This window comes from Penicillium verrucosum (genome assembly GCF_028828655.1).
Source record: "Penicillium verrucosum strain IBT 35672 chromosome Unknown utg000005l_segment0_segment0, whole genome shotgun sequence".
NCBI lineage: Eukaryota > Fungi > Ascomycota > Eurotiomycetes > Eurotiales > Aspergillaceae > Penicillium > Penicillium verrucosum.
The window spans coordinates 189696-217453 of NW_026643214.1; the positions used below are offsets into that span (position 1 = coordinate 189696).

Genomic DNA, 27758 nt, shown 5'->3' on the forward strand with positions numbered 1-27758 from the left:
AGTCGTCTGTGGCTGAAGAGTAGTTCAAGTCCTGCCAAAAAGCTAGATAATGCTATCCAATTAATCGCTTTCTAAGGAACGATCATCTTGTGATGTAGACTAAGGATCTCTTTAAGTATTGAAAAAGCTGACTTGAGTATGGTCTAGCGAACTAATAGAAGGATGTTTGGCTGATGGACCCTTGGAGATATGTAGGTGTTTCTCCTATTGCTCTAGCACTTATCTTGTTTTGATTTGAACAAATCGTATTGCATTCAATTCGAGATAGATTAACCCCCAATATCCCAGTAGGATACAGGATATATTGAATGATATCGATGATCGGGGTGTTTATAGGTCGGGTTAAAAGAAAAGAGGAAATCCCCCCACTTGACGGGACCCGCGGGATTGGACTCATTGACTTGTCAGATTCCCGACTTTCTCTCTTGTTTATATTCTCGGCCTATGGCCATTTGGGCTTCAGACGTTTTTGGAAAAGTGCCCTCTGTGGGATTTGGACTGTCTCGTGTGTTTTTGTTTTGGGCGCGTGATGAAATCCGCGCCTTTACCGCCTTGCCAGGTACGCCAGGTACGCCAGGTACGCCAGGCACCTCATCGATATGTTCGTTGGGGATTACCCTTGGCTGCAGCCGTGTTGATTCTCTTAGTCTGGCCTATTCCATTACCTTCATGGAATTTGGTCGAGCCTTTGGACATCCCAGTCACCTGGGACGAAATCGTTCCTTCCCAGGAGCTCAAGTATCACAATTGTGGGGATGAGTTCCAATGCGCAAGACTGGAAGTGCCTATGGACTACCAGCGGACAGACGGAAAAGGTCGCACATTTGCCCTCGCTGTTGTCCGACTACCAGCCAAGGTCCCAGTCACAGACCCACGGTATGGAGGCGCAGTTCTGATCAATCCGGGTGAGTAGATCTGCACTCGATATGATGATTGAAGCTCATATCACAGGTGGGCCTGGTGGACCGGGAACAATGCAAGCGTTCATGGGGGGTCGGGGTCTCCAGTTGATCATCGATGCGGAGGCTGACCCAAAAGAGACTGGAGAAGAGTCTGGCAACAAATATTTTGATATTATCGGGTTTGATCCCCGTGGGGTAGGATCCACAACGCCTCCGGTGATGTGTTTTCCTGATCCCGTATCCCAAAGGAACTGGGAGTTGCAAGTCTCCGCAGAAGGCATGCTGGGAAGTGGGCCGGAGTCCCTACAGAGAAACTGGCAGCGGACCCAAGCGCTAAACTTGGGTTGTTCAGTATTCGATATGTCGAGTCTAAGAGCGGATGAGCCAATGATGTCCTATGTCAATACACCACTCGTTGCACAGGACATGCTGACCATCATCGAACGCCACGGAGAATGGCGCGAGAAGGAGGGCCAAAGAGCCATGATAGCCCACAACAGGTGTCATAGACTAGATGAAGCAAACGCGGTCTCAAACCGAACTAAATGGCACCGCGGGAAGGAGCCACTTCTATATTGGGGTCGCTCATACGGTACCGTGCTGGGCACCACCTTTGCCTCGCTCTTTCCGGAACGAGTCACGCGGGCTGTTCTCGATGGTGTAGTCGATATGGTTAAGTACTACCAGGGAATAGGACCGAACGTTATTGCTGACGCAGATGCCATATTTGATCGATTTGGCCAGTACTGTAATGAGGCTGGACCCGTGGGATGTCCCTTCTATGTGGAGGGTGGTCCAGACGCCATCAGGGCAGTCTACTGGCAACTTGAGAAGCAGATTCTCAACAGCTCAATTCCTGTCATGGCATCTGTGGAACGGGGGCCAGAAGTTGTGACTTGGTCCGACATCAAAGACATTCAACGCGTTGCCATCTACCAGCCCCTCCTTGCATTCCCCATCCTAGCAGACAGAATGACTGAGCTAGCCAAGGGGAATGCAGCTCCGATGGCTGACTTTAAGCATGGTAGCCACTTCGGTGCATGTCTGTCCAACAAATGCAGTCTTGCTGGACCTTGGTCGCCAGAGTGTGCTACATCACAGGATAACGTGCTCTATGCAATGGCTGCTATTATGTGCTCGGATGCCGAATATTTGACGACTCCGAATACCAAGCAGTTCCAGGCAGAATGGTCTAACCTAGTAGCCGACAGTGCATCTTTGGGTGATTATTGGGCCCAATTACAATTGAGCTGTGTTGGATGGAAAGCCAAGGCCAAGTACCCTTTCGCGGGTATGTCCTATTGTCATGACCTTTATGCGTTCGAAACTGACCGATATCAGGGCCGTGGGGCGCTGTTACCGCTCACCCTATGCTATTCGTATCAAACACTCTAGATCCAGTGACTCCTCTGCACAGGTGTGTATTGGTTCCTCGCTAGTGGCTATCCATGCTAACCGCCTCAGTGCCCAACACATGTCCCAGATCTTCCCTGGGTCTGGTTTGCTCCAGCAAGAATCAGAAGGAGTGAGTTACTCGCGATAATCCTGCAGCGCTTCATCCCTGACATATTCCATCTAGCACACCACACTCACAGCACCATCAATATGCGTGGCCAAAGCGATTCGCCATTACTTCCAAACTGGCACATTACCAGTGGTAGGAACTCTATGCCAGGCTGATTTGAAGCCATTTGTTGGATCCCCGAATCATCATGCGACGATCAGCCAAAACTTCAGCCCATCCGACCGTAAACTGTTTGAGGCATTGATGGCGGAGGTTCAACGGACACCTCCGTTTCCGCTGTAAAGATCCCCAAACTAGATATCATGATTGGAGGAATACGCAACGAAATGTTATAGATCCAGCCCTGGAGATAACTATCACGATTTGATGCATTGATGATTGAAAGTGTTATACCTAAGTTCAGCGATTCGATTTAGACCTCTTCATTTATATATTAGCTAGTTCCTTTTCTTTCAATACTATTCAGCATATACTGTTTAATCTCAACTACCCTCAAATATCACCTTCCCCCACGAAAGTCGATTGATGCGAGGATATCCGCTTGCGGAGAACCTCGGCTGACCGGCCAATCCAACATCGTCCATAATCAGCACCCCCGCTTCGGACCTTTCTCCGCTTTGTACAACATCCCTAGGTACGTCTTTCGAAGATTATAAATAATTCCTGTGTGTCTCGACAATCATCAGTACAGACAACGAATGAGTATGGCTCCTCCAACTACCACCGAGACCCTCACCAACACCATTAGCATGCAAGCAACTCAGTCATCCCAAGCGGAGGGTGCCGAAAAGGCCAAGGTGAAGATGCAGATGCCCAGCATGCCTGTGTTCGAAGATAAGATGGCGGAGCGAGAGTATCTGAAGGGCCGCCTAGCGGCAGCATTCAGAATATTTGGTGATAAAGGATACGACGAGGGTATGCATGGTCCTATAGCGAAACATCGACCTAACAACTGACAATTTCATTAGGTGTCGCTGGGCACATCACCCTACGCGATCCGGTGGATCCGATAACATTCTGGGTGAACCCATTCGGCAGGGCATTCAAATTGATGAAGGCATCAGACTTAATCCAAGTCGACCACCATGGAAAGGTCATTGCAGGTGGAGAGAATCGATTGTTGAACGCCGCAGCATTTATGATTCATTCCGCTATCCATGAAGCACGACCCGAAGTGAACTGCGCTGCGCACAGTCATAGTCTCCATGGACGGGCGTTTTGCTCGCTGGGCCGACCGCTCGATATCATCTCGCAAGATGCCTGTGCTTTCCACAATGTACGTCCTCCTAGTGTCATTTCATACCTCCACGCGTGGGCCTTCACCTAACAGGATCAGGACTTGGCCCTTTATTCATCATTCAAAGGTGTCGTGCTAGCGGAAGAAGAAGGCCAGAACATTGCCAAAGCTCTGGGTAACAAAAAGGCAGCCCTGCTGCAAAACCACGGCCTCTTAACGGTCGGTAACACGATTGAAGAAACAGTGTTCTGGTTCGTGAGTCTGGAAAAATGCTGCTACGCTCAACTCCTTGCGGATGCGGCTGCCACCGGACGAGGTGGCCAAACGGTGAAAATTGAAGAAGCCGATGCGGCATTCACTTACAAAACAGTGGGAACTCCGATGGCTGGCTGGTTTAGCGCAAAGCCCCTGTTTGATGTGATCCACGCTGAGACCAAGGGTGATTACCTGGAATGAGATATCCACAGGGTCTAACTTTAATATATCGGCATTTCGGGATAAATTGCCGGAAGGATGACAGCCGTACCTATACATATACGTACCTAGGTATTGACCTTCACATCTATATTGTACTGCATTACTTGTTATAGTTGCAACTCGAATACTGGCTAGTGCTACTGCCGGCACCACAAATAGACCCCCTGTCAGGTGAATAAAAAGTCCCTATGCGGGGCTGCGGACATGAATGGGACTATATCTGACGAAAATTAATGAAAATTAATGCATCAATGAGAAGGTCTTGTGCACTGCGGTCTAGTCAGCCTAATGTTCGGCTTGTTTTAAGGTGGAACATCCAGCCCTAAGGAGTTTCGGGAGATGCTCCGCCTTTAGTCAATTCCACCACTCCACTGGTAGACATGGCCGAAGTCTTGCCGGAGAGAACTATAAATGCAAGGGTTTGTTAATGTCCATGTGAATTCAAACCAATCTCATGACTACTGGGGTGGTAGTGTCTCGCTTAGTGCCTCCAAGTCGACCATCGTCAACGCTGTCACGACGTTGATCCCCGGACCTGCCCCAGCGACTCAGAACGGCGTGCTATTCCTCTGGCCTGGGGTAAGTCCTCACTTATTTATCCCAAAGGTCTTCTAGATACTAATGATCATAGATATCCAACGGAACTGGTGACCTGGTCCAGACCACCCTCGAAAGCTGGTCTAGCAACGCATGGTGCGGAGCCACCACCGGACAGTGGTGTGTGCGCGCCAGTGTCTTTGGCAGCTTTGGTCAGCTCGATGGCACTGGCTCACCCGTCAGCGGAACCGACGAAGTGCGGATTGAATACGATCTTGAGTCCGATGGACAGACTTGGACCCAGTACGTATAGATCCAAGATGGCTAGATACATCACAGCTAATATTTGCAGGACTGTCACAAATGGCGAGACTGGCACCGTGCTTTCAACCTACTCCCACGAATCTGGACCCTACATGCGAGGGTAAGTCAATGGCCAGAATGGTATTTATTGCGGACTATACTGACTTACCTTAGCTACGGTACCGGAACTGAGTGTAACGACAACTGCTCGGGAACTATCGCTGCGCAGAAATACCTGAACACTGTTATCACTCTCGCCTCAGCTGATACTGCCTTTGGTTCGACCATTTCTAGCGTCGGTGGTGCCACTTATACCGAGGTTACTTCTAGTGAGGGTGGGAAGGTGTGGACTATCAAGGAGATTGACATTCCTTCAATGCATTAAATGAGGTTGGGAGCACGAAGGGTTGAATTGTGAGTTTTCATGAGGTGCCGATCTATATCTTTTTCTCTTACAAAGTATGTAGGATAGCTGGGGAAACCCGTTAATTGCTGAACCAATTAATCGTTTTTATAATGGCAAGATCATGTGTATATACAAACCTCCTCCTCACCCCCGATAATCAAGCACCACTTTCAGCCGCACGGGACCAGGAGATGCCGCGCCACCAATGCCATCCAGGTGTTTCTTTGACTTGACATAAGCATCAACCACCTTCTTAGCACCAGGCGTGATAATAGAGCATCCATTCCCATCAGCCCGGCAGATAGACATCCCCTGAACAGGATGATTGGCAATCTGTGCCTGAATAGCCGAAACATCCCATCCCGACCAGCCATTATTCTCTCCATCACCGAACCCAAACTCGCCCCAGGTACACGAGTATCCACCCCATTGATCCTTGGGCAAGTGATCACCAGGTGCAGCGCCCCAAGCGCCCTCAGAGTCCTCGTCAAAAGCAACATACCGGGTTTCACCGGGTGCAAGAGTGAACGTTAAAGCAGAGTGGCCATACCACCCGGTCAGTTTTCCGTCAGGTCCGATCTTGTTCCACACAACCACCGTCCAAGGCTCATGGTTTGAACCCGTGAACTGCGCCACATATTTGTACGTGTGTGCCTCGGCCGGACTGACATTGATGATATTGCTTCCCCAAGGCTTGCCGACATTGCCCTGGTAGTGGATCTCCGTGCCTTTGCCTTTAGGCTGAGTACGTCCTCCGAATTTATTTGTTGAGAACTTTCCTTTCGGCGGTGTTTTGGTCCAGTCCGCCGAGGTGGGCCCGTCTGGCTTTGGGCCTGGGAGGATCTGGTCGACTACTGGGATATCGGGGAGGACTTCGCCCGGCAGATCGAGTATAGCGTTGATAGGTCCGCCGTTGTTTTTGTTGGGACGCGGTGGAGATGGGCGTTTTGCCGGGACGGCTTTCTCTTCTTCCAAAGAGTCCTTTGGAAGTGTGTCTGCAAGGGCCGCAGCTTTTTCTGCTTTTGAAGGAATCCCGGTGTCTGTGTTTGCAAGTGGCACAGGGCTGCCCCCTGGGTAGACGGTGACCTGTACTATATTCGTTGCAGTTTTGGTGATTGTTTGTGTCTTGAACATAGTGGTAATGGCCTCTGGCTGCATTGGCATGGGGGCTTGGGGCTTGGGCTGAGTGAATTGAGGCTGAGCGGGCCTTGTGTTTGTCGGCGCAGGGATAACAGGCTCAGGCTGCGGTTCCAGTTGATGCCAGTGCTCTTCATATGCCTCGGGACGCGCGATGCTGTGTACGGCATGATCGTGTGCACACGGCGTAGGCCCAGGACTGTGCCTGACAAGCGTAAGGGTAGAGTGAATAGGATTGGTTGGCGCGCAGTTTCCAAAAACGGTTGTAGTGGTCGTGAGGGTAATGGACTCCACCACAAAATCATCTGCGGCTTTATTCACATTATCCCAAGCCTGATTCCGCGGCTCCAAGTCTTCGATAGGTGGCATCAAGTGGCGATGGCGATGGCGATGTCCATGGGCAGGGTGGTTCATGCCAGCAAAGACATACCCAACCAACCCCGCGACAAGGACGGATATAGACACGCGTCCCATTGCAAAATGCACAAAGTTGTGATTGGCAATAGCTCCGTAGTATATTAGGCCAATGATTGACGCGATTTGTTAAGGCGTCGATGGGTTTATATTCCAAAAAAAAAAAAAAAAAGAAAAGACTCGCTCAGTTGATCGAATCCATGTCGGATGGTGTTGGCGGTTGTCGTAGTTGTCAAAGTACACACGCGATATGGGGAGGGGACATGGTTTTATACAGCGCTTTGAGAAAGGAAAAAGTCTGGACTGTTTGTCTGGAATGCCATCGCGCGCTTGGCCTTTGAAGGGCTCGAAGGGGACAGTAGCAGCCCTGAATTCCGGGGTTCCTTGGCCGTCCCTTGGAAGGCTTTGAATCAGCTTGCATTTTTGAGCAATTCAATACAAATCAATGTAGCATGTATGATAAACTAGACATTAGCTAGACAATCCGAAGAAAGGAAAGAAAATAAGAGTACCTCTTGGGGAAGTAATGTTCAATGCGTCCACGTTGAGGTTCAAGGTAGGTCTGGCCGATGTAGCCCCTCGCGTCGCATTCCGGCCCTCGATCACGTTCGTCCTTCTTATCGCGTGAAACAGGATTCAAGGATATTAAACTAGGATGTAAATTATTTTGTTCAAGTGGCTTGGTCAATATTGGAATTGTGGTTGTATCAGTGAATGGATTGAATCGACGACGTATTTGCTAACATGAAAGTTATAATAGCATCTCCGATCCATACAAACGACATTAGTGCCTGCTGTGAAGGGTGGACGGGGCGAATTTTCAGTTGCATCTTATATTTGAAGAGCTTCCTTCAATATTCGAGAGTAAAGTGATGATTCTTGTTATGGACTGTTCCTTCATCCTAAGCACACCGAAGTTTAGATGTATACCACCCGCAGCGTAACCAATTGAATTAGCTAGTGACATAACATACGAGCTAAGAAAGTCATGCCTATGTATTCTCGCTCAAATTTGGGTGGAAGAATACGGGCCAGATATTCTGGCCAGTCAAGCATCGGTCTCAGATGCCGAAGAGCTTGACAATATTCCCAATGTGCTGGATACCAGCCAGCATATTCCCAGTCAATAATAGCTGTGACTCGGCCACCTTCAACAAGAATATTCCGCGGAGCAAGATCAGAATGCGTGAATACAATCTCATGGTCATCCATGAGCGCAAACTTGGCATAATGTCGTAGCAAGTCTGGTGCTATGCTGACCATATCCCCTAGGATAAATTCGTTGAATTCCTGCTCGGTATCAAATGGACCTCCCTCAATTGACGCAATATTTCCTATGATAGCTTTGCCGCGATTAATAGCCCCGATATAATGGCCTTTCAGTTCGCGAAGTTGGTTCACGTAGGAGTGTAGCTCGTCGGCAATGGAGAGCTTTTGACTGGAGTCCAATGTATCCCATGCTTCATCAAGTCGCTTGCCAGGTATGTAATCCATGACGAGAGCGACAGGTTTGCCGTCCCCATAGCGGATATCATGAAGTTTAGGTACAGGGATGGTTGTGTTTTCTGCAATGAAACGGAGTGTTGGCCCTTCCTGGGGGCGGAGATGGCCCGACTTCACAACAAGTTTGTCGCCGAGTCGGACAACCGTGCGATCGGACAACGAATGAAGGACCGTCCCGTCCGGGCCCTTGGTTGGTTCTTCATTCTTTGTTGGTTCTTCGACCTTTGTCAGTTCTTCATGCTTCATTGCTTCTTGGGCCTTCGTTGCTTCTCCGTCACTTGACAAACGGAACGTGGTGGAACTTCCAAGGTTTCAAACTTCCAAGTGATTGAAGGTTGGGAAACACACCCAAGGTTGTCCAGCGGTTAGACTTCAACTTTGATTGGCTGCCTGACGAAGGTGTCGTACCCGTTGTATGTAGTTACAATGTAAAAGTCGAAGATACCCGTGGACTTGATCAACTTCTCCCACCCCCGCAATCCATCCATGGATCCATTGGATCCCCGGCTTACTAAGAACATATGCACGCTAAACCCTTTGGAGCAAAAGATGCGCCGTGTTAGTAACTGACCAATCAGATCACCCCAGCAGCGCGAAAGATTTACCCAAAAGGGAAAGGAAAGGAAGGAACACCTACTAGGGTTGTGCGAATATAAATGCATCGTGATACCCATCTTCGCAGAAACCATATCTCTCACAAACATTACTCATAATGGCGAGCCTTCACCCTTTTGACCCTATCACACCTGGGGAGATCCAATTGGCGGTCTCCGTTCTGGAGTCCGCTTTCCCCGGTGCCAAGCTGCGTTACAAGCGCATCGATCTCCAGGAACCCGCCAAGCATGAGGTTGTACCATTCCTTGAGGCCGAGCGCCGGGGTGAAGTACGACCGCTTAAACCGGCGCGTTTGCTGATGGCGCTCTTCCACCGATTGGATAATGGGTCCTTCTTCAAGGCCCTGATCAACGCAGACACCAAGTCTATCGTGTCGGCGAAAGAGCTGCCCAAGGACGTCCAGGGTCCACTCGACGTCGATGAAATGATGGAAATCGAGGAGCTCTGTCTTAGTCATCCGGCTGTCAAGGCTGAAATTGAAAAGTTGAAGCTTCCGGCTGGCCACACCGTCTGCTTGGATCCGTGGATCTACGGCACCGATGATGCCAAGGAAACTCGGCGTTTGTTCCAGTGCTACATGTACATTGTGGCTACCGACCATCCCCAGAATAACCAGTATTCACTGCCTTGCAAATTCTCCCCGGTGTTTGATGGCATCGCTCGCCAGCTAGTCCGTATGGATTATCTGCCTGGCGGAGCCAATACTCAAAGTACTGAGACGCAGCCCTGGAAGCCGGTGCCTACTGTGCAATACGGGCATGATTTGCTAGATGAGCCTCTGCGCACTGATCTTAAGCCCTACATTGTCCAGCAGCCAGAGGGAGCGTCATTTAATGTCATCGGCAATGCCGTGTCATGGCAGAAGTGGCGTTTCAGAGTGGGCTTCAACAACCGAGAAGGATTAGTGCTGCACAATGTGACATACGATGGTCGTAACACCTTCTACCGTCTGTCGTTCTCTGAGATGACAGTTCCCTACGCCGGTATGTTCTATTACCCCTTTTTGAGCAACATATCTAATTTATTCTAGATCCCCGTGCTCCCTACCACCGCAAGCAGGCCTTTGACGTCGGTGATGTGGGCTTCGGTATAACAGCTAACCAACTGAGTCTTGGCTGCGACTGTCTCGGTCACATCAAATATTTCGATGGTTATCGCACGGATGCACAGGGAGAACCAATTCAACTAAAGAATGTCATCTGCATGCACGAGCAGGATAATGGCTTGCAACATAAGCACACTAATTACCGCACGGGTGCAGCGACTGTCGTCCGTAACCGCCAGCTCGTGGTTCAGATGATCTGCACCGTCGCGAACTACGAATATATCTTCGCTTTTATCCTCGACCAAGCAGCCAATATTGAGCTCGAGGTACGGGCGACCGGTATCCTCTCAACTGTACCCTTCGAAAACCAGAATGGCGAAACTGTGCCATGGGGAACAAATGTCGGACCAGACGTTATGGCTCCATTCCACCAACACATGTTCTCCCTCCGTATCGACCCTGCCATCGATGGGTACAAAAACACAGTGTACTACGAAGACAGTGTACCCATGCCCGAGGATGATAGCAACCCATGGCTTGTCGGGTACACCACAGAGAAGAACATTATCAAGTCCAGTGGTAGTGCAACAACCAGCGTCGACCGCAACCGCGTCTTTAAGATCCGGAACGACTCTATTGTCAACCCTATCACGCACCACCCCATCGCCTATAAGCTGCAAACCATGCCAAGTCAGATGCTCCTCGCACACCCGAACTCATTTGGCTCGAAGCGCGCCCGCTTCGCGACCCGTCCTGTCTGGGTTACTAAATACCAAGATGACGAGCTCTTCGCCGCCGGCGAGTTCACAAACCAGAGCAAGAAGTCAGAAGGCGTGGATGTGTGGGCTGCCCGAAACGACGCGGTCGAGAACGAAGACCTTGTTCTTTGGCACAGTATGTTATTCCATTCAACCTCTCCTGAAATAGTAGCTAACCGTTTCTAGCATTCGGCCTCACTCACAACCCCCGCATTGAGGACTTCCCTATTATGCCCATGGAGCGTGTCAGCGTGATGCTCAAACCGGATGGATTCTTTACTAAGAACCCTGCACTTGATGTGCCGGCTTCGAGCCAGTCTTTCAACCAGTCCACTTTGCACCCCGAGCCGGCTTGCTGTGCGGGTCCTCAGGAGAAGGTGCAGGGGAAGCTGTAGATATTATATGTGAAATGAGATCTACAGGCTGAACTCTGTAAATAAATGCTCTGGCTCGGATCCAATATAACGAAGTTATTTCAATTGAATGCACACTCTTGGAAAGTGTCACTGCTCTTCCAAACGTCTATACAGAGCAGCAGATCCTGGGGATATTATATTGACTAGAACAAGATACCGCTTAGCCTATATAAGAAATTGAAACCCAGTAACCAATTTAAAACCTCGTCCCGAAGGCGAAGGCGTACTGTTTACGGTTTGATTAAAGCACCACCCTTTCTGATATAGCCAGGTTTTTGGATAGTCTTTGTGGAACTCTGGGACGGGTTAACTTCCATCGTTATCTCGCAAACCGAGCACAGGTGCCTTATGCTCGGTGTCAAGATGGTGGCCCTCGACGAATATCCCTGCTACCAGACCTACAGCTGCAAATGCTACATACTAAACATACTAGTCAGCATCGCATTCCTTCTAACATGAAGTGAGGCTTACCATAATCCAGACCGTTCGTAAAGATTCGTAAACGGCCCGTCGTGCCACGAGCTTTTGATCTGGAGGGAGTGTGTCAATGATCTCGATATTTGCCATTGCTCCTCCTGAGACCTGACTGGCTAATTGCTCTCCCAGAGATGAAAGCAATTGGGCTCCTTTTCTTGCCATCTGATTTTGGAACACGACTGTTCCAATGACTACCGAGATCGCGGTGGACAGGGTCCTCACGAATCCGATGGTGGCAGTGGCAGTGGCTGCATTCTCCGCGCCCACTATTGCTTGGACAGCCAACAACGGCCCCTCAAAATTCAAACCGATGCCGATGCCGGCAATGACCTGAAACCCCATGATTTTCCCCCAGTTGGCAGTAACCTCTAGGTTGATAAGCAAGCCAACTCCCAACGTCATAGTAGTTAGCCCCAACCACATAGCTGGGACATAGAGTCCTGTCTTTTGGATGAACAGTCCTGTCAACGCAGCAGATACGGTGATAGCCAAGACGAACGGAAGAATGTAAACCCCGGACATAATAGGGCTAGAGCCGAGAACCGCTTGGAAGTATAGGGGGAGATAATAGGCTTCGCCCATAAAGATGTACCCATGGCAAAAGCAGACCAGGAAGGAAGCGATACCGGAACGGTGATGAAATAGGACCAGAGGAATGACGGGGTACTTGACCAATTTCCATTCGTGGATAACGAATAGACCCAGAGTTACACCTGCAAAGACGAGGAGACATATTACTGTAGCAGAGTCCCAAGGATGCGTAACACCCCCAAAGTCGAGACCCAAGAGGAGCATGATGGTACTACCGATGACGAACAAACATCCTGTCCAATCGACAGCCTTCAGACCACTCCATATTGGAGTATTAGGGGTCTCAAGCTTGAGAGTAAGCCATAAGAACAAGAATACCAGTCCAGTGATTGGGAGATTGATCCAAAAGCACCAGCGCCAGCTAGAAGAAGTCAGGGATATGCAATATAACATGTAGGATATAAGCATTGCGCATACACACCTTGCTTTTTCAGTGAACACTCCACCGAGGACTGGACCTACTCCACTGGCGAGAGCCCATACCACAGAAAGGAGGCCAAAGTACAGCCCGCGATCTCTGAGTGAAAACAAATCACTGACACAAATGTTCACGAGAGTGATCAGTCCGGCCGCTCCTAGCCCTTGCACGGCCCGACCAAATAGGAATAGTGCGATAGTATCTCCGACTGCGCAGATCAAACTTCCGCCGAAAAAAATAACCGTCGCAACTAGAAGCAACGGCTTTCGGCCCCAGATATCTGACAATTTACCCCAGACAGGAACGGTGGCTGTATTAGCCAAGATGTAGGAGCTGCCGATCCATGTGTAGGCGGAGCTGGACTGGAAGTGTGCGGCAATTGACGGTAAGGCTGTTGTAATGATAGTGACATCAAGAGCAGCTAGAAATACTGCTGCGCATAGGGCAGTAAGAATGGTGAATGTTTGTAAAAATGATCGATTTGAGGTCGGGATTGGGGAGCTCGGATTTGACTCTTGCTGAGAAGAGACGGGGTCCATTTCCTCAAAGACAGTTGGAGATGAAGTTAGAGATATACAATGAAATCTAGTATGCCCTGGAAATTTTCAAGTTGCATGTACAGATGACGAACTAAAGTACTGGGACCAAAGGGAAGGGTCACATGATAAATGGTCTTAAAGGGGATTTGAGACAATTAGGAGAATTATCGAGTGAAAGACAATGCAGAAAAACCACAGAATACTGAAAATAACGAAGGATGTCCCCTGTCCCTCCGGATACTCTCGTTTATCGTTTATCGTTTATCGTTTATCGTTTATCGTTCCGATATCCATGGATAGCAAAAGTCACGTGGACCAATGAAATTGGGTTCTCTTCAGCCTCAATCCCCACTTTCATCAATCCCGCGGACAACACAGCCCCCTGGACGAACACCAACTTCTGCTGCTCTCCCTTAAGAACATCCATATGGCCTATTCCTTATTCCACCTGGATTCCGTTCATAGTGCCTAGTAGCTTCTCAAAAGTCTCCCGTTACAACAGTAATGAGCCGATTCAATCCCGGGACCACAAACATCACCGGCACAGCCAGATACTTCGGAGCTGGACTCTACATTATCTTTCACGCCGCTGACTTACTCGACATTAGTCAAAACTATCACACGAGGTTGTGTCGAGCTTACTGGGGTCTTGGTCGCAATACCAGGTCCTCAGCTAGAGGCGATGTGAATTCGACTTGGCAGAGTAAGACCATCGAGGTCTTAAATAAAATTGACATTTTGTTGAGACATGGTGAAGTGTATAGCGCAGATTTGGTACAATTAAGTAGATAATTGCCATATAGTTCACTCCGCCATTTTGATTTACTATTTATCATATTCCGACCTTTTCCTGCGGCCACTGCAATGCCGATTTCCACTTCTCATTCTGGTCCTTCAGCTCACTCAATAACTCAGCGACTAACTCCTCCCCACAGCCCTTGGCCCACCAGAAATGGGCCCCTAATTCATTTAATAGAACTGCCCAATTCATAAGGATCAACAACTGGAGTGGCTGACGTGCGCGCAGCCCGTCCACGAATTCCCTCTTGACATAGGCGATCCAAGCCAAGATAGGTGCAGGATGCGGCGCATAAGTGAATTTGGCAAATGAGTCTTGTAGAGAGTCGATAGCTTCCTGGTTCATGACATGTTGTGCCGAGTCCGTGTTCTCCATTGTGCTATTGAGCATTCGCAGTTGTGCGATGGCATTGGCCATATCGGGATCCAGCGCGGTGTTATCTCTCCACTCGTACTTGAAGAAGATGCTTGCCTGTCGCCATGGTTTGCTAATTTGCGAGATTTTACTAGCCCCTTGCAGCAGTTCAAAAACCGTCATCATAGTTTCGATCATGCTAAAGGATTCCCCGCGATGCTGAGCGTTCAGCCGGGGGAGTGCTATGCCAATGATCGTAACGACCGCGGATTGGGCAAAGACAGCATCGCAGTTGAGGGGGGTTAAACGGGCCAAGGCTTCCCTGAAGGGGGCAAATGCGAGTTCATTGCACTCCATTGCAGTGTCTAGATACGATAGAACCTGTTCTGAGTCTGCGGTGGTGGCTGCCATGTGAAGCGCGGCGAGGGAAAAGATGCCATGCAACAGAAATTCATGCTCGAAAGCAAGCTTGGGAATGAGGACCTGCCAGTCCTCCATATCAGATTGGTCACCACATATGCTTTTGTAAGTTTCGGTTGAGAATTTGTGCATTAGCAGCAGATGTCGGGCATCATATTTCGATGATCCCGAGTCTGGTTTGGCAGATGGTTTGGGCTCTGGGTTCGGAGAGGCCTCAGCTGTGGAATTTCTTTGAGGATATGGTGTACTATAGATGCAGGGCAGTTCCCGAGTAGTACATACACTACATAGGGGCCGTGTCTCGTCACACTAGTGTGTTGTCAGCACCTGGGGGGTGACATCGGACAGATATGGACCCACCTTGACACGCCGCTCCTTGCATTGATTGCACCCATTCCTAGACTTTTTGTGAAATCGACGAGGCATGATTAGATCTCATGTATTTGGAGGGTGTTGGGACGATATGGGTGTTGGCAGAGATGGGGAGCGGGGAACGAGGAACGGTGAACGGCAAGCGATAAACGATAAACGAGGAACGAAGAACGAGGAACAGACAGGCCAAAATCAACAAAACATTCGTGACATAACTATATTAGCCTTGGAGACCTCTCAGGAGTGAATATTCTTCCAATTTCTAGGAATTCCTATTTGGATATTCCCTTCCCGTCGAAATGTCGGCCATTTGCACCGAAATCACCACCCAATGCCCTGTGGAAGCAACCACATATGGCTACTATCCCAATCTCGGCGGCAACATCTTTTTCACTGTTTATTTCGGCTTCCTTGGAGTGTGTCAATTAGGTCTTGGGATATATTTACGAACATGGACTTTCCTCGCAGTTCTCAGTATCGGGACATTCATGGAAGCCGCGGGATACGTGGGACGAATTCTGATGCACGACAATCCATGGTCAACATCTGGGTTTCGACTACAGATCTTCTGTCTGATACTGGCTCCAACTTTTATTGCTGCCGGTATATACCTTACCCTTAAGCACATAATCATCCATATTGGACCCCAATACTCGCGCATGAACCCGAAGCTTTTCACCTGGATATTCATCGGGTCTGATATCGGATCTATTGTTTTGCAAGCAGCTGGTGGAGGCGTGGCCAATGCAGCCGGAACTGACCAGGTCATGGTTGAGGTGGGAAATAATATCATTATTGCGGGAATTGCCTTCCAGGTTGCCACGATGTCTGTGTGTGGGTTCCTAGCGTTGGACTTCTTCATAGCATCTAGGAAGCATCTGCGCGAAGACCTACAGGGACAGGCTGTGACTGAAAAACCCCGACGAAAAGTCTGGTTGGTACTTGCTGCAGAGATTGCCGCCTATATCACAGTTTTAATTCGGTGTATTTATCGGTGAGCTATTCCAGTTTTTAACACACGAAGTAATCACTAACTGGATCTAGTCTTCCTGAGATGGCGGGTGGATGGGGGAACAGATTGATGCAGAACGAAATGGAGTTTTTGGTTCTTGATGGAATGTATGTTGAACGTGAAACCCTCTCTTACACACACGCTGACAACCACAGGATGATTGCGCTGGCCTGTCTGGTATTCACAGTCGTCCACCCAGGACTATATCTCCCCACAATGGGGACAGGACGGAGCCATCGTTAATTTCCAAGAGTTTGATCAGCAAACGAACACTGGAACTGAGAGGCCTCCTGTGATATCAGGCCAAATGTGCTGCTCTTTGAAGTCGAAGGCTCGGGCATCTGGCAAGATCTCTCGGAGTTGACAGCGCAGAGGACTCAAAGGATTCATGCCGACAGCAGCAATAATAGCCAACTGGTCCTGTCAAATGTGCCTCTCCTACTAGAATGTGGCGATACTCTTATAATAAAAATAATAAGATCCGCTTCCTTTTATGCACAGCCCTCAGCTGCTAAGCAGGGCGTCGTGGTGGGATGGGATTGGTCCATCATTGTGGCTTGGCTTGGATGCTGATGAGCTTTGACCTGGTCACCTGGAAATGTAATTGTTCTATTTTGCTTTACGAAGCTGGGATCGCGTCGGCTATTGTTCCTCTTGAGGATTATTCGAAGGGTTGATTATACAATAAACGCTTTCACTAGATGCGGTGAACCGAGTACTCAACGGGATGACTAGGTACTCATCACGCAGGCAATGTGTAATATTTCTGCTGAAGCGTTCCATAATAATTTGTGACGGTGAGCATTTTACATTGTAGCTAGAATCGAGTGCTTGGATCGATCGGCGCCATTGGACCTGCCCACAACGAGTAAGTCGATCCACTAGCCGCCGTAATGAAAGTAAGGCCGATCGGACCAGCGAGTAGAAGTAATTTGAACAACATATCTAGCGCTGCTCGACGACGGATACCTTCTCGGTCCACTCCTTCGCCGAAACAACATCAGTCTTGCGCGCAAAGATCTTCTCCATCAACACGCGGTGCAGCTCCTCGTCGCGATCCATGCAGCAATCCTCCAAGACCGTAACGCGGTAGTCCATATCCATTGCCTCGCGAACAGTCGATAGAACAGCTCCACTAGTGATCAAGCCCGCGACAACGATAGACTCGACATTTGCGCAACGCAAAAGCATATCGAGTTCCGTAGCGAAGAAGCCCGAGACACGACGTTTTGTGAGTACCACTTCTCCAGATGCAGGTGCGATGGTCGGGTGTACTTGCACGGACGAGTGGCCTTCGAGATATTCGCCGCGTGCGACGACGGAGGGGACAGATGAGTTGTTTGCGTTGTTTTCTGGGTAGCCTGGGCGGAAGGAAGTAACAACGTGGATGATTTTCACGTTTGCCTTACGTGCGACAGCAACGGTTGACCCCAGGCGTTCGAGGTAGGGCTCAGTGTTCTCGAGGCGGTCGATTACCCCGTTTTGGACATCGAGGATGAGGAGAACGGTTGCCATTCTTGCTGGTAGTTGAGGATATAGGTTGGAGAAGTAGAGATTGAATATGGATGGGTTTAGGTTGAGGAGGAAGATTTTAAAGAAAGGGAAAGTTGATATCAAACGAAGTAAGTAGTTGCGGTCCCGGTATTCTGGATCCCGGTACCGGCATGGACATATGAAATTGAGGAAACTGAAACTATTTTTTATACAAAAGAAAAGGAATGTAAGCGAAATGGCTCACAGTGTTTTAAAATACACGACAGAAAAAAAAAAAAAAAAGAACAGAAAGTGGCTTGGGACCACACAGGAAACGAAGCCATATCAGTCGAGTCTCGGTCTCTTGAGCGCAAACTGTTCCAAAAGCTCGACCCTTTCCTTCAAACAAGCATTCTCCTTCTCTAGATCCCCACGATCGAGAATTAGATCATCGCGATACCTCTTCTGAGTTTTAGGGGATCCTTCTATGCATTTATCCAAGATATCGCGATGTTTCTTAGACGACATCACCGGATCAGATGGTCCTCTCTCTGGAGTCTTGACCCGAGAAGTCTTAGGCAGTTTAGGGGTCCTGCATGGCGTGATGGGATGGTGATTGGTGGCCGTCTCATTCTCACTGTCGGATTCATCTTCCTCCGATTCCGAGTCATCGTCACTCTCTTGGGCCTTCTGGCTCTCTGGGGTCGTTTGCGTTTGTGATGGCCGTGGTGAAGGAGGTGAATACTCGGGAGTGGAGTGTCGGCTTAATGCCTCCGTGGATGGGATGACGGGCAAAGGAACGCTTGTTCGGGCTGGCGTCTGTCGGCTTGTCATTCTCTGGCCGGTATCGTCCGAATCGAAGCGGCTATCGAAAATGGAGCTTCTATCCTCTGGGGCGGCGGTAGCTCGGTTCCCTTGGAGGCAGTTGCGAAGGCGATTTTCATCTAGAGGCACCAGGCAGCTTTGACGCCAAAAGTCAGCTGCCTCTTTCACTCGTGTAGATGAAGCTACCTCGCCACGGATCCAGCTTGCAAACTCAGCCGTCTGCAGAGTAATAGCATTCTCATTGTTATCTGAAAATCTCTTTCTCATGTAGTCGGTGTAGCTTTTTTGCATTGGCCCAAAGGCGATGTTTTCCATTGGGTTGAAGAACTTCTGCTCGTTCTTGGGGAAAGCAATACAGGCGATTTTGTGCTCCCAGCACCAAGTTTCGAAATCGGGGTAGACTATGCGAAACCGTTGAGAAATCATCAGGATTCTCCATGTTTGACGCCGACCTCGAGGTCGAGTCTCTGGCTCAAAAACATTCTTCACCCAGTCAAGTGCATGAGTCGGCTCTGCCCAGCCTGATTGGGTAGAGCAAACCTTCATTTGACCAAAGTTCTTGGTCTGCGGTGGATCCTGGCTCTTGCAGACTATGTATGGGGGCAGGTGCTTGCCTCGTGTTGAACAACAGTGGATCACAGATGAGAATGCCCGTTCTTCTCTCTTGTTATTTGGGTTAAATGGTCGAATGAACATAGCGGACGACTTTCGATACATGGTGGTGACGAATGCGGCATCTTCCATTGCGTAGATATTGTCGTCGGTAACCGAAAACTTCTGCTTGGTATCTTTAAACGCGTGGAAGAATTTCCAAGCCCTGCGGTCATCGTGTGTACCTCTTAGCCTTGTTGTATCACGTTCTTGAGCTAAGGCCTCTGAAAGTTCTTGATTGCGCTCTAAGAAGCCCCTCTGCCAACCGACATTCAAGTTTGGTCTGTTCTGGTTGTAATACTGGTTATGATGAAGATAAGCATTGGCTACATCCTTCGGCAATGTGGGATATGGGAAAAATCCATGTTTGAGCCAACGTTCCACCTGCTCAACAACCGCATTCTCATCCGCATCCGAGAGAGCTGTTTGGCCAGCCATGACACCAGACTTCTTTCGCAGGTATGCTCCGGCAATGTTTGTGGCAACTTCAGAAGCAATGATATGAGATGGAGGTGCCCCAACAACAACGAGCATACCTTGTCCGATGACGCTACCAGAGCATATAACTTCAGACGCAGGATTGAAAGAGAGGAACAGAGATTTTCAAGACAAATAATGGCATCGAGGCTCTGACCTGAAAGAAGAAGAAGAAGAAAGAGAAAAAGGGTTTCAATACTGGAAGTTGGTCCTGGGGTAGTAAACATTGCCCAAGCCTCCACTCCGTTAGCTCAACAAAAATCTGATTCATATTGGATCGCTGCGTTCTGTATGGCTATTCGAGCTTGCGCTTGAGCAAAAAACGGTCAATTTGGGTATAAAGTGGATGCTATTCCACTTCAGGCGGGCTGGTTTCCATAGTGACATGATCCACAGAGTGTTGAAGTTTTCTTCTTGACTTCGGTTTTTTTCTTCGGAGTAGTTTTTCCGGTTGTAGTTGCCCAGGTGAGGAAAAGGAATTTGGATCATCCCCTGGAGCAGTTGTCCCACATCAGCAGATGTGCAGTCATGTCGGTCTTGCATGCCGGTCATCTATAAAGCTTTCGTTAAAGCTGTAATCCAATAATTTCAATATCCCGACGAATCATGTTGTCGGGTCTGAATTCTGACAGCGGTCGCGGCCCGAGTTCCTCGGGATTCAATTCGCAATCTGTGTGTACAGGTCCACGCGTATCCACAGGGGAGATGAATGAGTGAGTCTTAAAAAATTTAGGCAGATGATTATCAGTATGACAGTGAGCATGAGAACATTGATATTAATATTTAAGGAATGATAGCTATCAGCTGTGGTCTGCATCGATGTTGTAAGTCAGTTGCTCGGCCTTGGGACTTGTCCTCGGGGAGAACCCCGGCCCGTGGCTTCCTTACATAAGCATCCCATGACGTCAATGTCCAGACTATAAGACGAAGCTTCTCATCGCTGCGACTTCTTCCCCATGGCTGCCTTCGATCACCACCTAAACTGGCCAATGACCACATCCTTGGACCTATTCTAGCCTGAACCAGACACCATGGCTGTGGCATCAGTCCCGGTAACTCACGGCCGTCACAGTGAGTTATCTTCTAGCTCAATTATGATCATATTGATACTGACAAGATCACAGGTATGCTGAAATCGGTCGCAGCACTGAACGGTCGCGTCTTCGACACCGACCCTGTTATCGCGTACATGCTCCTAGGCATGTCTCAACAACAAAGGTTGGCTTATCTGCCGACATACTGGACCACGCTCATCAAGTCAGCCTTACTTAATCGCGCAGTGATCACCGAAGCCGATGGCTGGAAATCGGCATCGGTCATGATTCCACCCGGTGGATACATTGACAATGTCTGGACTCTTCTGTGGGCTGGATTTCTGGGCGTTCTATGGAAGATGGGACTCTCAGGCGTTAAGGTATACCAAAGCCCAGCATACCCCCACAGAACACTTATAACTAACCAATTACCTAGCGCCTTTGGTTCGAATTCTCCGACAAGATCGACAACGCGAAGAAAAAGGGTCTACGTGGACAGAGTCGATACTACTACATATTCAGTATCGGAACCGAGCACGAACACCGTGGAAAAGGTCAGACATCCCCATTCGTGGCTCTATAATACCTCATCACTTACTAATCATACATGTCCAGGCCTCGCCAAAGCCATCATGCGGGATCACCAGAAGACCGCTCAAGCCGCGAACCTCCCGATCTGGCTCGAAGCAACAACTGCAGGCTCGCGTGCTCTGTACCTGTCGATGGGATTTCAGGAAGTCGAAGAGATTCGACTTGGCAAGGGTAATGTCGCTGCTGATGCAAGTCTTCAGTCTGGCGGGCCAGGAGTATCTCTCTGGGCGATGATATGGTGGCCAACCCCAACTCCTGAGGCTACTTCCTAAGCTTTATCCTTCCGCTTATCCATACGCTTATCACTAGGAGATGTATGTATCCAAGCGCTGATGCTCACTATCAACAAGCCAATTCATTCATATTTGTGCTTTATTCCTTTTTTTTGCGATTTACTTCATCCTCTGCTATTTGAAACCAGCTAACGGTGTACAGACTAACGAACAGATCTACTGACTTGACAGAAGACAAGTTCAGCAAATATTCTGCAAGCTGTTCAAATCCTTAGGAATAACTCCAGCCTTAACAGCATCTGCAAGATGTCAGCTCCCATCCTCCAATTGTCCAGGAATCAAAAGGGACTCACTCTGGTTAAGACCACCGCTAATCATTCAGCTGAGCTTTCCAAGTCCGAAAGACCTGTCCCTGCTGCTGTTCATAAGAATGAACATGCACCGCAAACCACTTTCCATAAAAGTCGGTATTCGAACTGGGATCCCAATCCGGCGACTTTGCGACATCGTCCGCCACAGCGAGACTCCATTCGTCAACGATGTTAGGGGAGTTACTATCACGATTATCGGCGCAGGATGTGCTGATGTAATTGTCATGCGAGGGATCAACACTAGTATCCCATTTCAGATAACGGTGATCATCATAGGCCATGTAAATCAAGTCGTCGAGATACTCGTTAGGATCGCCCGAGCCCCAATATTTATCCATTGTCTGGATATGGAGGTGGTCATTCGCATCAATGGAAAGCTTCTCCTCAGCGGCACGGATGCGCTGTATACTCACCCATTATTCTATGATCACTCAGCAAGACCAAAAGATCGCCTCACCTCAACAGCCTTTGGATAATACTTCGACCGCATAGACGAATCCCTTGCCTCGTTCCGAACAGGCTCATTAACAATCTCCAACATCCCCACGCTCCTCATCTCATCCGTTTGATGAACAAGCTCAACCATCCACTCGAGCCACTTGAGCGCCCGCTCATAGTTCTCATCCGTATAGAATCCAGCCTGAGCAGCATACGGACCCATCAACGAATTATTCGCCGGCTGCGCACCGGCGCACCATGAACATCCAAAAAGCACATTGGAGTGTTCTTACATATAACACCCCTGATATCGATCTTGGGCCAAATAAATCAGACCATTGCAGTCCTACATCGTCAAATAGTTAGCGACGGCCAATTACTCTTGTTCTAATATGCTATGTTCGAAAGATCACTTAACTAAGACTTTCTTCCTGTCTTACACGCAGAATCTACCAACTACCATGAAGCAAATATAAGACAACGTTAATTATCATTAGAGAACATTAAAGATCATAATTGCGTCCGTTGCAATCGATATAAGAAAATCATAAAACATAGACTCCTCACAGCGCCTTGAGCAATTCCTGAACCAAAGGCAAGAAGCTTGTAACATCATCTATCAGTAGCGTTGTCTCATTAACGAACTTAGGAGTGAGGAGGTCGTGAGCATTCTCCAAGAGCGCGCCAACATCCGAAATAACAGAAGGCTTGAGCAACTTCTTCGCCTCGGGCAACAAGTCGGGTACGTATCCAAGAATCTCCTGGAGCGTGGTGACCACCTTGGGGGTGAGGAGGCCATCGGCGTTCTCGACGAGGTCGGTGGTATCCTCGACGAAGGCGGGCGTGAGCAAAGTGGTAGCGTTTGTCACGATGTATCCCAGGTCGGTGATGATTGTTGTGTTCAGCAGAGACTTTCTGAGGTCGGGGAGCAGGGGGACCACGTCGCCGAGGAGATCCTTCAGTCCGGTGACGATTGTTGGGGTTAAGAGGTCGTCCGCGCTGTCGACCAGACCAATGGTCTCGTTGACGAACTTGGGGGTCAACAAGGTGTTGGCGTTGGACAAAAGAGAACCAATGGCTGTGATGGTACTCTTGTTGAGTAGGGACTTGAGCTCGGGCAGTAGAGGAATGACGTCCTTCAGGATCGACTTCAATCCACTGGCCACCTCCGGAGTGAGGAGGTCGCCGGCCTCGCCGACTAGGCCCTTGGTGTCCTTGACGAAGTCTGACGTGAGCAGGTCTCCGGCGTTGTTCAGAAGGGTCTCGATCGAATTGATCATCTCCTTGGTCAACAGCGACTTCAACTCGGGGATCAGTGGAGTGAGATCGCTGAGGAGCGATTTCAGAGCCTTGACTAGGTCGGGAGTCAGAAGGGCGACAGCCTCGGTGATCAAGGTGTTGGTGTCCTTAACGAAAGAGTCCGTGAGCAGCTTGTTGGCGTTGTTAAGCACGTTCTCGATTGCCTTGATAGTGGCTGGCTTCAGCAGACCCTTCAGCTCGGGAATGATAGGAGCGAGCTGGACGAGGAGAGACTTCAGGCTGTCAACCGTATCCGAACTCAAGAGCTCACTAGCTTCGTCGATCAAGCTAGTGGTCTGGTTGACGAAGCTGGTAGTCAGCAGGCTATTGGCATTGCCGATGAGAGTCTCGATCTCCTTGACATTGCCCTCGGTGAGGAGACCGCTGGCTTGGTTGATAAGGGGACCAGCCTGTTTGATAAGCTTGCCGGTAGTGGAGATGAAGCTGGGTGTGAGCAGCTTGTTGGCATTGCCCAAGAGCGACTCGATCTCCTTGACATTGCCTTCGGTGAGGAGACCGCTGGCTTGGTTGATAAGGGGACCAGCCTGTTTGATAAGCTTGCCGGTGGTGGAGATGAAGCTGGGTGTGAGCAGCTTGTTGGCATTAGCCAAGAGTGACTCGATCGCCTTGACATTGCCTTCGGTGAGCAGACCACTGACGTCGTCGATAAGAGGACTGGCCTTGCCGATGAGGTTGCCGGTCTCCTTGACAAATGTGGCAGTGAGCAGCGTGTTGGCGTTTGTCAGGAGTGATTCAATTGCGTGAACATTCTTCTCGGTAAGTAGGCCACCTGCATCCTCAATGAGAGGGCCAGCCTTGTCGATAAGAGGGCTGGCCTTGTCAATGATGTTGTTGGTCTTCTTAACGAAGCCGGCGGTGAGGAGGTTATTGGCGTTGTCGATGAGGTTGTCCACCTTGTCGATAAATTGACCAGACAACAGCTTGTTGGCCACTTTGAGGAGGGTGCCAATCTCCTTGGTGTTCTCCTCAGTCAAGAGGGTGTTGGCATTGTCAATGAGACTGCCAGTCTTCTTGATGAAGCTTGAAGTCAGGAGGTCGTTGGCATTGCCCACCAAGGTTCGGATCTGGTTGTCGACCGGGGGTGCTAGACCGGTAGAGAGATATTCAAAGGTGTCGGCGAAGTTACCCAAGAAGCTGGGACTCAGCAGACTTTCAAGGCCACTGATAAGGTCCCCAATGCCGCCACTGCCACTACCACCGAGCAACCCCGATAATGCCGATTTCATCTCCCCCGCGATATCAGGCTTGCTATCGGAGCTGCTATCAGAGCTGGTAGACTTGGTGCTCGAGGTGCCTGTAGCAGAGGCAGCGGAGGAAGTAGTCTCGGCAGCGGAGGAATCAGTCTCGGCAGCGGAGGTCGTCTCAGCAGCCGACTTAGCAGCAGTTTCAGTGGGGGCGGTTGCAGCGGCTGACTCGGTTGATTCTTTCGTAGTATCACCAAGAGCAGTCTTTATGCCGCCGACCGCTGATTCCACGGGGTTAGCCATAGTCGGGTCAGCGGTCTCTGCAGGTGCAGTAGTCTCTTCATCGTTTGCAGCCGCAGCCGCAGCAGTAGTAGGCGTGTTGGCGGCTTCGACTGTGTTGGCGGCAGGAGTACTCTCGGCCGCGGCGTTATTGGCTTGGTTGACATTGTTTGCTTGAGTGGCGGAGGGTGCCGGGGTGGTCTCCTCCACAATATTCGCGACAGGGGTGGCGGATTCTGCTGGGCCTGAACCAACGGCCGGACTTCCTGTCACATTGACCGCGAACAGGAGCGCGGTGGCGAGCGTTGGTAAAAGACGCATGTTGTCGAATGGGCCAATCTAGCTATCGTTTCTTTTATTTGAGTTCTTGTCTAGCCGGTCGAATTGGCGTCAATTCCCCAAACCTGTCGTTCAAAGGTTTGTTGCTGAGCAGGAAGAGCCTTCGGGGGATTCAAAAACTCAACCCCGGACAGAGCCAGCTCTTTATTTCCATTTGAGATGGCATTGATCGTCGTGCAGCAGGCAGGGTCCTAGCTAACCGTAATTGCACTAACTTCATTTCTTTTTTTTTTTTTTTTTGCGTAGTCCGTACTCCGGACGGAGTACGAGGTAGCCCCATCATGCCCGAGGAAATAGGGATCGACACCGAGGTAGACTAGTGATAACCTCCCATGTGATGAACAGTAATGAGCAATTCTCATTGCAACTCCACTTGATAGCAGACTCTAGCAGCTTGCCGTCGGCCGTACCTGGGGACTAGGTAGGGATCGGCACTACTAGCAGGGGCAAAGTAATAAATTTCCGGTCCCGAGGTTCATTCAGGCACATGTGGTATCGTTCCTGGGGGAAGGCTGGGCATCTATTAAGGAAAAGCCATAAAGCTTCAGCGTATAAGTGGCGTATTGCGGACGGATGCGGGATTTCTGGGGGAACGGCCAAGGCAAAAAGCGGGGGATTCAGTCTACTTCCCCACAAATTAGCCAAGATGAGGGAAGAAAGCCAATGATGGGATAGCTAGATGGAGTAGATGGAGTACAGCATAGGTCCAAAATGAGTGAAGAATAAAATTGAGAAACAAGAAAATGAGGGGGAGGTTCGGACTTGATGCTCAAAGAGGAAAAGAACGACATGGGGCACACTGCTCATCATCTCCACCAAAAGCTTCGCAATTCCCATACATCAGACTTGAATCTCCTATTTTCGATTCTGTTTTTGTTTATATTGATGTTTATATTTGGAAATTAACAAGCAATGGGAGATTATTCTCGAGAATCAAGTAGATCTCACGTATACATCGTATATAAAACTACAATCGGCAACTCGTACTTTGTCCTTCAGGACTCTTTAACTAGACGAAAGAAGTTGAGATCGCCGAATGTCTAGACTTGGAAGGCTTGAGCGGTCATCTTTTATTCCCTGTTTACTATTTACTTTCTTTTTTTTTCCATTCTACCTGGACCCTAGTTGCCCCTACTGTATACTTCGTACTACCTAGATCTCTATATCTTCCATAATGCCACATTCCTTTAGCACCCTTAATCGCGTCTCTGAATCTCTCGAACGTGATTCAAACGACCTATATTCCAGAAACCAAGTACGAGCCTCTTTCTGATTGGTCATATTTCCCAGTAGCAGACGTTTCCATTCTAGGTCATCCTCACCGAACCCGAAGCTAGCCCCCCATAAACTCCCACCACACAGGTAAGTACCCCGAGCCCTCCCAATCAATCAGAGCTCTCAATTCAAAGTTGTCTGGATCCACCATAATATTGCAGTTGGTCAAATCTCCGTGGGTAAAAGTCCACGGGTGAGGAGAAGGCATGCGGTCACGGAGCCGCAATCTCACAACTTCCGGTACCTTGTCGCTTAGAGATTCCATCAAAACATCGCACAACTCGTCAGTCGTACTCAATGGCCCATGTGTAACCCCAAATTCATCATTGTGGAAGAGATGAGGACACCAAATCGGTTGGCCATGGAGACTTTCCATCTTAACGGAGTGGAACGAACGGAGCTGCCCCAGATACTCCGCAGTTTGACGAGCGAGTCTTTCCCGGTCGGGTTGGGGGATTGACGACCAGATCTCCTCTAACGGTACCCCAGGCACCCGCTCGACGATCTGGAAATACTTCTCACCCTCGGTCCACTCCTGCACGGTTGTCGGGACGGGAATGGTGGTATTCTCTTTGATGAAATGAGTGTTGATGACCTCATGGCTAGGGGGATCTTTCCCGCGTTCTTTGAGCAGAAATTTTGAACCGAGGGACCAGTAGCCTCGATTGCTGGCTCCGTAGAAGAGGCGCACGCTACTTTCGTAGGCGCAGCGTCTTTGCTGATCTGGGGTCCATTTGCATGCGGGGCAGGGGACTTCCGATGATGACATTGATGCTATTATTCCGTATTTTTCTTGCAAGCGAGATATTTCATAGATTAAGTCGTCTCGGATTGATGATAGATCTGAAGGGAGAATCACAAGGTAAACTGCTCGGGTCTTTGTACGATGTACTATATAGCGGTGAGTACATGGGTATATGACCTCGGGAGCACATACCTCTCGACGCGGATGGGTGCATTTGCGCAATGACCTCACGTCGACATTAAAATAAGACATCTCTTGAGTAAATT

The 27758-nt window shown here is 49.3% G+C and overlaps 15 protein-coding genes across 15 annotated transcripts; 6 read left to right on the top strand and 9 right to left on the bottom strand.

Moving 5' to 3' along the window:
• Window positions 1-444: 444 nt before the first annotated feature.
• On the top strand, window positions 445-2709 carry N7516_010913 (alpha/beta hydrolase; the record flags this gene model as incomplete). Its single annotated transcript, XM_057223631.1, has 6 exons — window positions 445-577; window positions 648-905; window positions 952-2193; window positions 2244-2319; window positions 2367-2427; window positions 2482-2709. 6 exons carry the CDS (start codon window positions 445-447, stop codon window positions 2707-2709), a joined length of 1998 nt encoding a protein of 665 aa, XP_057068771.1.
• A 416-nt stretch (window positions 2710-3125) lies between these two features.
• Window positions 3126-4120, top strand: N7516_010914 (uncharacterized protein; the record flags this gene model as incomplete). Its single annotated transcript, XM_057223632.1, has 3 exons — window positions 3126-3342; window positions 3396-3703; window positions 3764-4120. 3 exons carry the CDS (start codon window positions 3126-3128, stop codon window positions 4118-4120), a joined length of 882 nt encoding a protein of 293 aa, XP_057068772.1.
• Window positions 4121-4552: 432 nt separating this feature from the next.
• Window positions 4553-5366, top strand: N7516_010915 (uncharacterized protein; the record flags this gene model as incomplete). Its single annotated transcript, XM_057223633.1, has 4 exons — window positions 4553-4720; window positions 4773-4981; window positions 5031-5102; window positions 5156-5366. The coding sequence occupies 4 exons, from the start codon at window positions 4553-4555 to the stop codon at window positions 5364-5366; spliced, it is 660 nt and encodes a 219-aa protein (XP_057068773.1).
• A 165-nt stretch (window positions 5367-5531) lies between these two features.
• N7516_010916 (uncharacterized protein) lies at window positions 5532-6998 on the bottom strand (the record flags this gene model as incomplete). Its single annotated transcript, XM_057223634.1, has 1 exon — window positions 5532-6998. One exon carries the CDS (start codon window positions 6996-6998, stop codon window positions 5532-5534), a length of 1467 nt encoding a protein of 488 aa, XP_057068774.1.
• An 897-nt stretch (window positions 6999-7895) lies between these two features.
• Window positions 7896-8687, bottom strand: N7516_010917 (aminoglycoside phosphotransferase family protein; the record flags this gene model as incomplete). The annotated part of the gene is made up of 1 exon (XM_057223635.1): window positions 7896-8687. One exon carries the CDS (start codon window positions 8685-8687, stop codon window positions 7896-7898), a length of 792 nt encoding a protein of 263 aa, XP_057068775.1.
• Window positions 8688-9153: 466 nt separating this feature from the next.
• N7516_010918 (uncharacterized protein) lies at window positions 9154-11254 on the top strand (the record flags this gene model as incomplete). Its single annotated transcript, XM_057223636.1, has 3 exons — window positions 9154-10039; window positions 10087-10995; window positions 11046-11254. The coding sequence occupies 3 exons, from the start codon at window positions 9154-9156 to the stop codon at window positions 11252-11254; spliced, it is 2004 nt and encodes a 667-aa protein (XP_057068776.1).
• A 327-nt stretch (window positions 11255-11581) lies between these two features.
• On the bottom strand, window positions 11582-13300 carry N7516_010919 (MDR family MFS transporter; the record flags this gene model as incomplete). The annotated part of the gene is made up of 3 exons (XM_057223637.1): window positions 11582-11695; window positions 11747-12704; window positions 12765-13300. 3 exons carry the CDS (start codon window positions 13298-13300, stop codon window positions 11582-11584), a joined length of 1608 nt encoding a protein of 535 aa, XP_057068777.1.
• Window positions 13301-14132: 832 nt separating this feature from the next.
• On the bottom strand, window positions 14133-15299 carry N7516_010920 (Zn(II)2Cys6 transcription factor domain-containing protein; the record flags this gene model as incomplete). Its single annotated transcript, XM_057223638.1, has 2 exons — window positions 14133-15182; window positions 15234-15299. The coding sequence occupies 2 exons, from the start codon at window positions 15297-15299 to the stop codon at window positions 14133-14135; spliced, it is 1116 nt and encodes a 371-aa protein (XP_057068778.1).
• Window positions 15300-15544: 245 nt separating this feature from the next.
• Window positions 15545-16243, top strand: N7516_010921 (RTA1 domain-containing protein; the record flags this gene model as incomplete). The annotated part of the gene is made up of 1 exon (XM_057223639.1): window positions 15545-16243. One exon carries the CDS (start codon window positions 15545-15547, stop codon window positions 16241-16243), a length of 699 nt encoding a protein of 232 aa, XP_057068779.1.
• A 959-nt stretch (window positions 16244-17202) lies between these two features.
• N7516_010922 (cysteine hydrolase family protein) lies at window positions 17203-17772 on the bottom strand (the record flags this gene model as incomplete). The annotated part of the gene is made up of 1 exon (XM_057223640.1): window positions 17203-17772. The coding sequence occupies one exon, from the start codon at window positions 17770-17772 to the stop codon at window positions 17203-17205; it is 570 nt and encodes a 189-aa protein (XP_057068780.1).
• A 303-nt stretch (window positions 17773-18075) lies between these two features.
• Window positions 18076-19740, bottom strand: N7516_010923 (uncharacterized protein; the record flags this gene model as incomplete). Its single annotated transcript, XM_057223641.1, has 1 exon — window positions 18076-19740. One exon carries the CDS (start codon window positions 19738-19740, stop codon window positions 18076-18078), a length of 1665 nt encoding a protein of 554 aa, XP_057068781.1.
• A 974-nt stretch (window positions 19741-20714) lies between these two features.
• N7516_010924 (GNAT family N-acetyltransferase) lies at window positions 20715-21580 on the top strand (the record flags this gene model as incomplete). The annotated part of the gene is made up of 4 exons (XM_057223642.1): window positions 20715-20754; window positions 20808-21097; window positions 21154-21271; window positions 21333-21580. The coding sequence occupies 4 exons, from the start codon at window positions 20715-20717 to the stop codon at window positions 21578-21580; spliced, it is 696 nt and encodes a 231-aa protein (XP_057068782.1).
• A 331-nt stretch (window positions 21581-21911) lies between these two features.
• N7516_010925 (uncharacterized protein) lies at window positions 21912-22498 on the bottom strand (the record flags this gene model as incomplete). Its single annotated transcript, XM_057223643.1, has 2 exons — window positions 21912-22313; window positions 22370-22498. The coding sequence occupies 2 exons, from the start codon at window positions 22496-22498 to the stop codon at window positions 21912-21914; spliced, it is 531 nt and encodes a 176-aa protein (XP_057068783.1).
• A 415-nt stretch (window positions 22499-22913) lies between these two features.
• On the bottom strand, window positions 22914-25454 carry N7516_010926 (uncharacterized protein; the record flags this gene model as incomplete). The annotated part of the gene is made up of 1 exon (XM_057223644.1): window positions 22914-25454. One exon carries the CDS (start codon window positions 25452-25454, stop codon window positions 22914-22916), a length of 2541 nt encoding a protein of 846 aa, XP_057068784.1.
• A 1351-nt stretch (window positions 25455-26805) lies between these two features.
• N7516_010927 (aminoglycoside phosphotransferase family protein) lies at window positions 26806-27516 on the bottom strand (the record flags this gene model as incomplete). The annotated part of the gene is made up of 1 exon (XM_057223645.1): window positions 26806-27516. The coding sequence occupies one exon, from the start codon at window positions 27514-27516 to the stop codon at window positions 26806-26808; it is 711 nt and encodes a 236-aa protein (XP_057068785.1).
• Window positions 27517-27758: the final 242 nt, after the last annotated feature.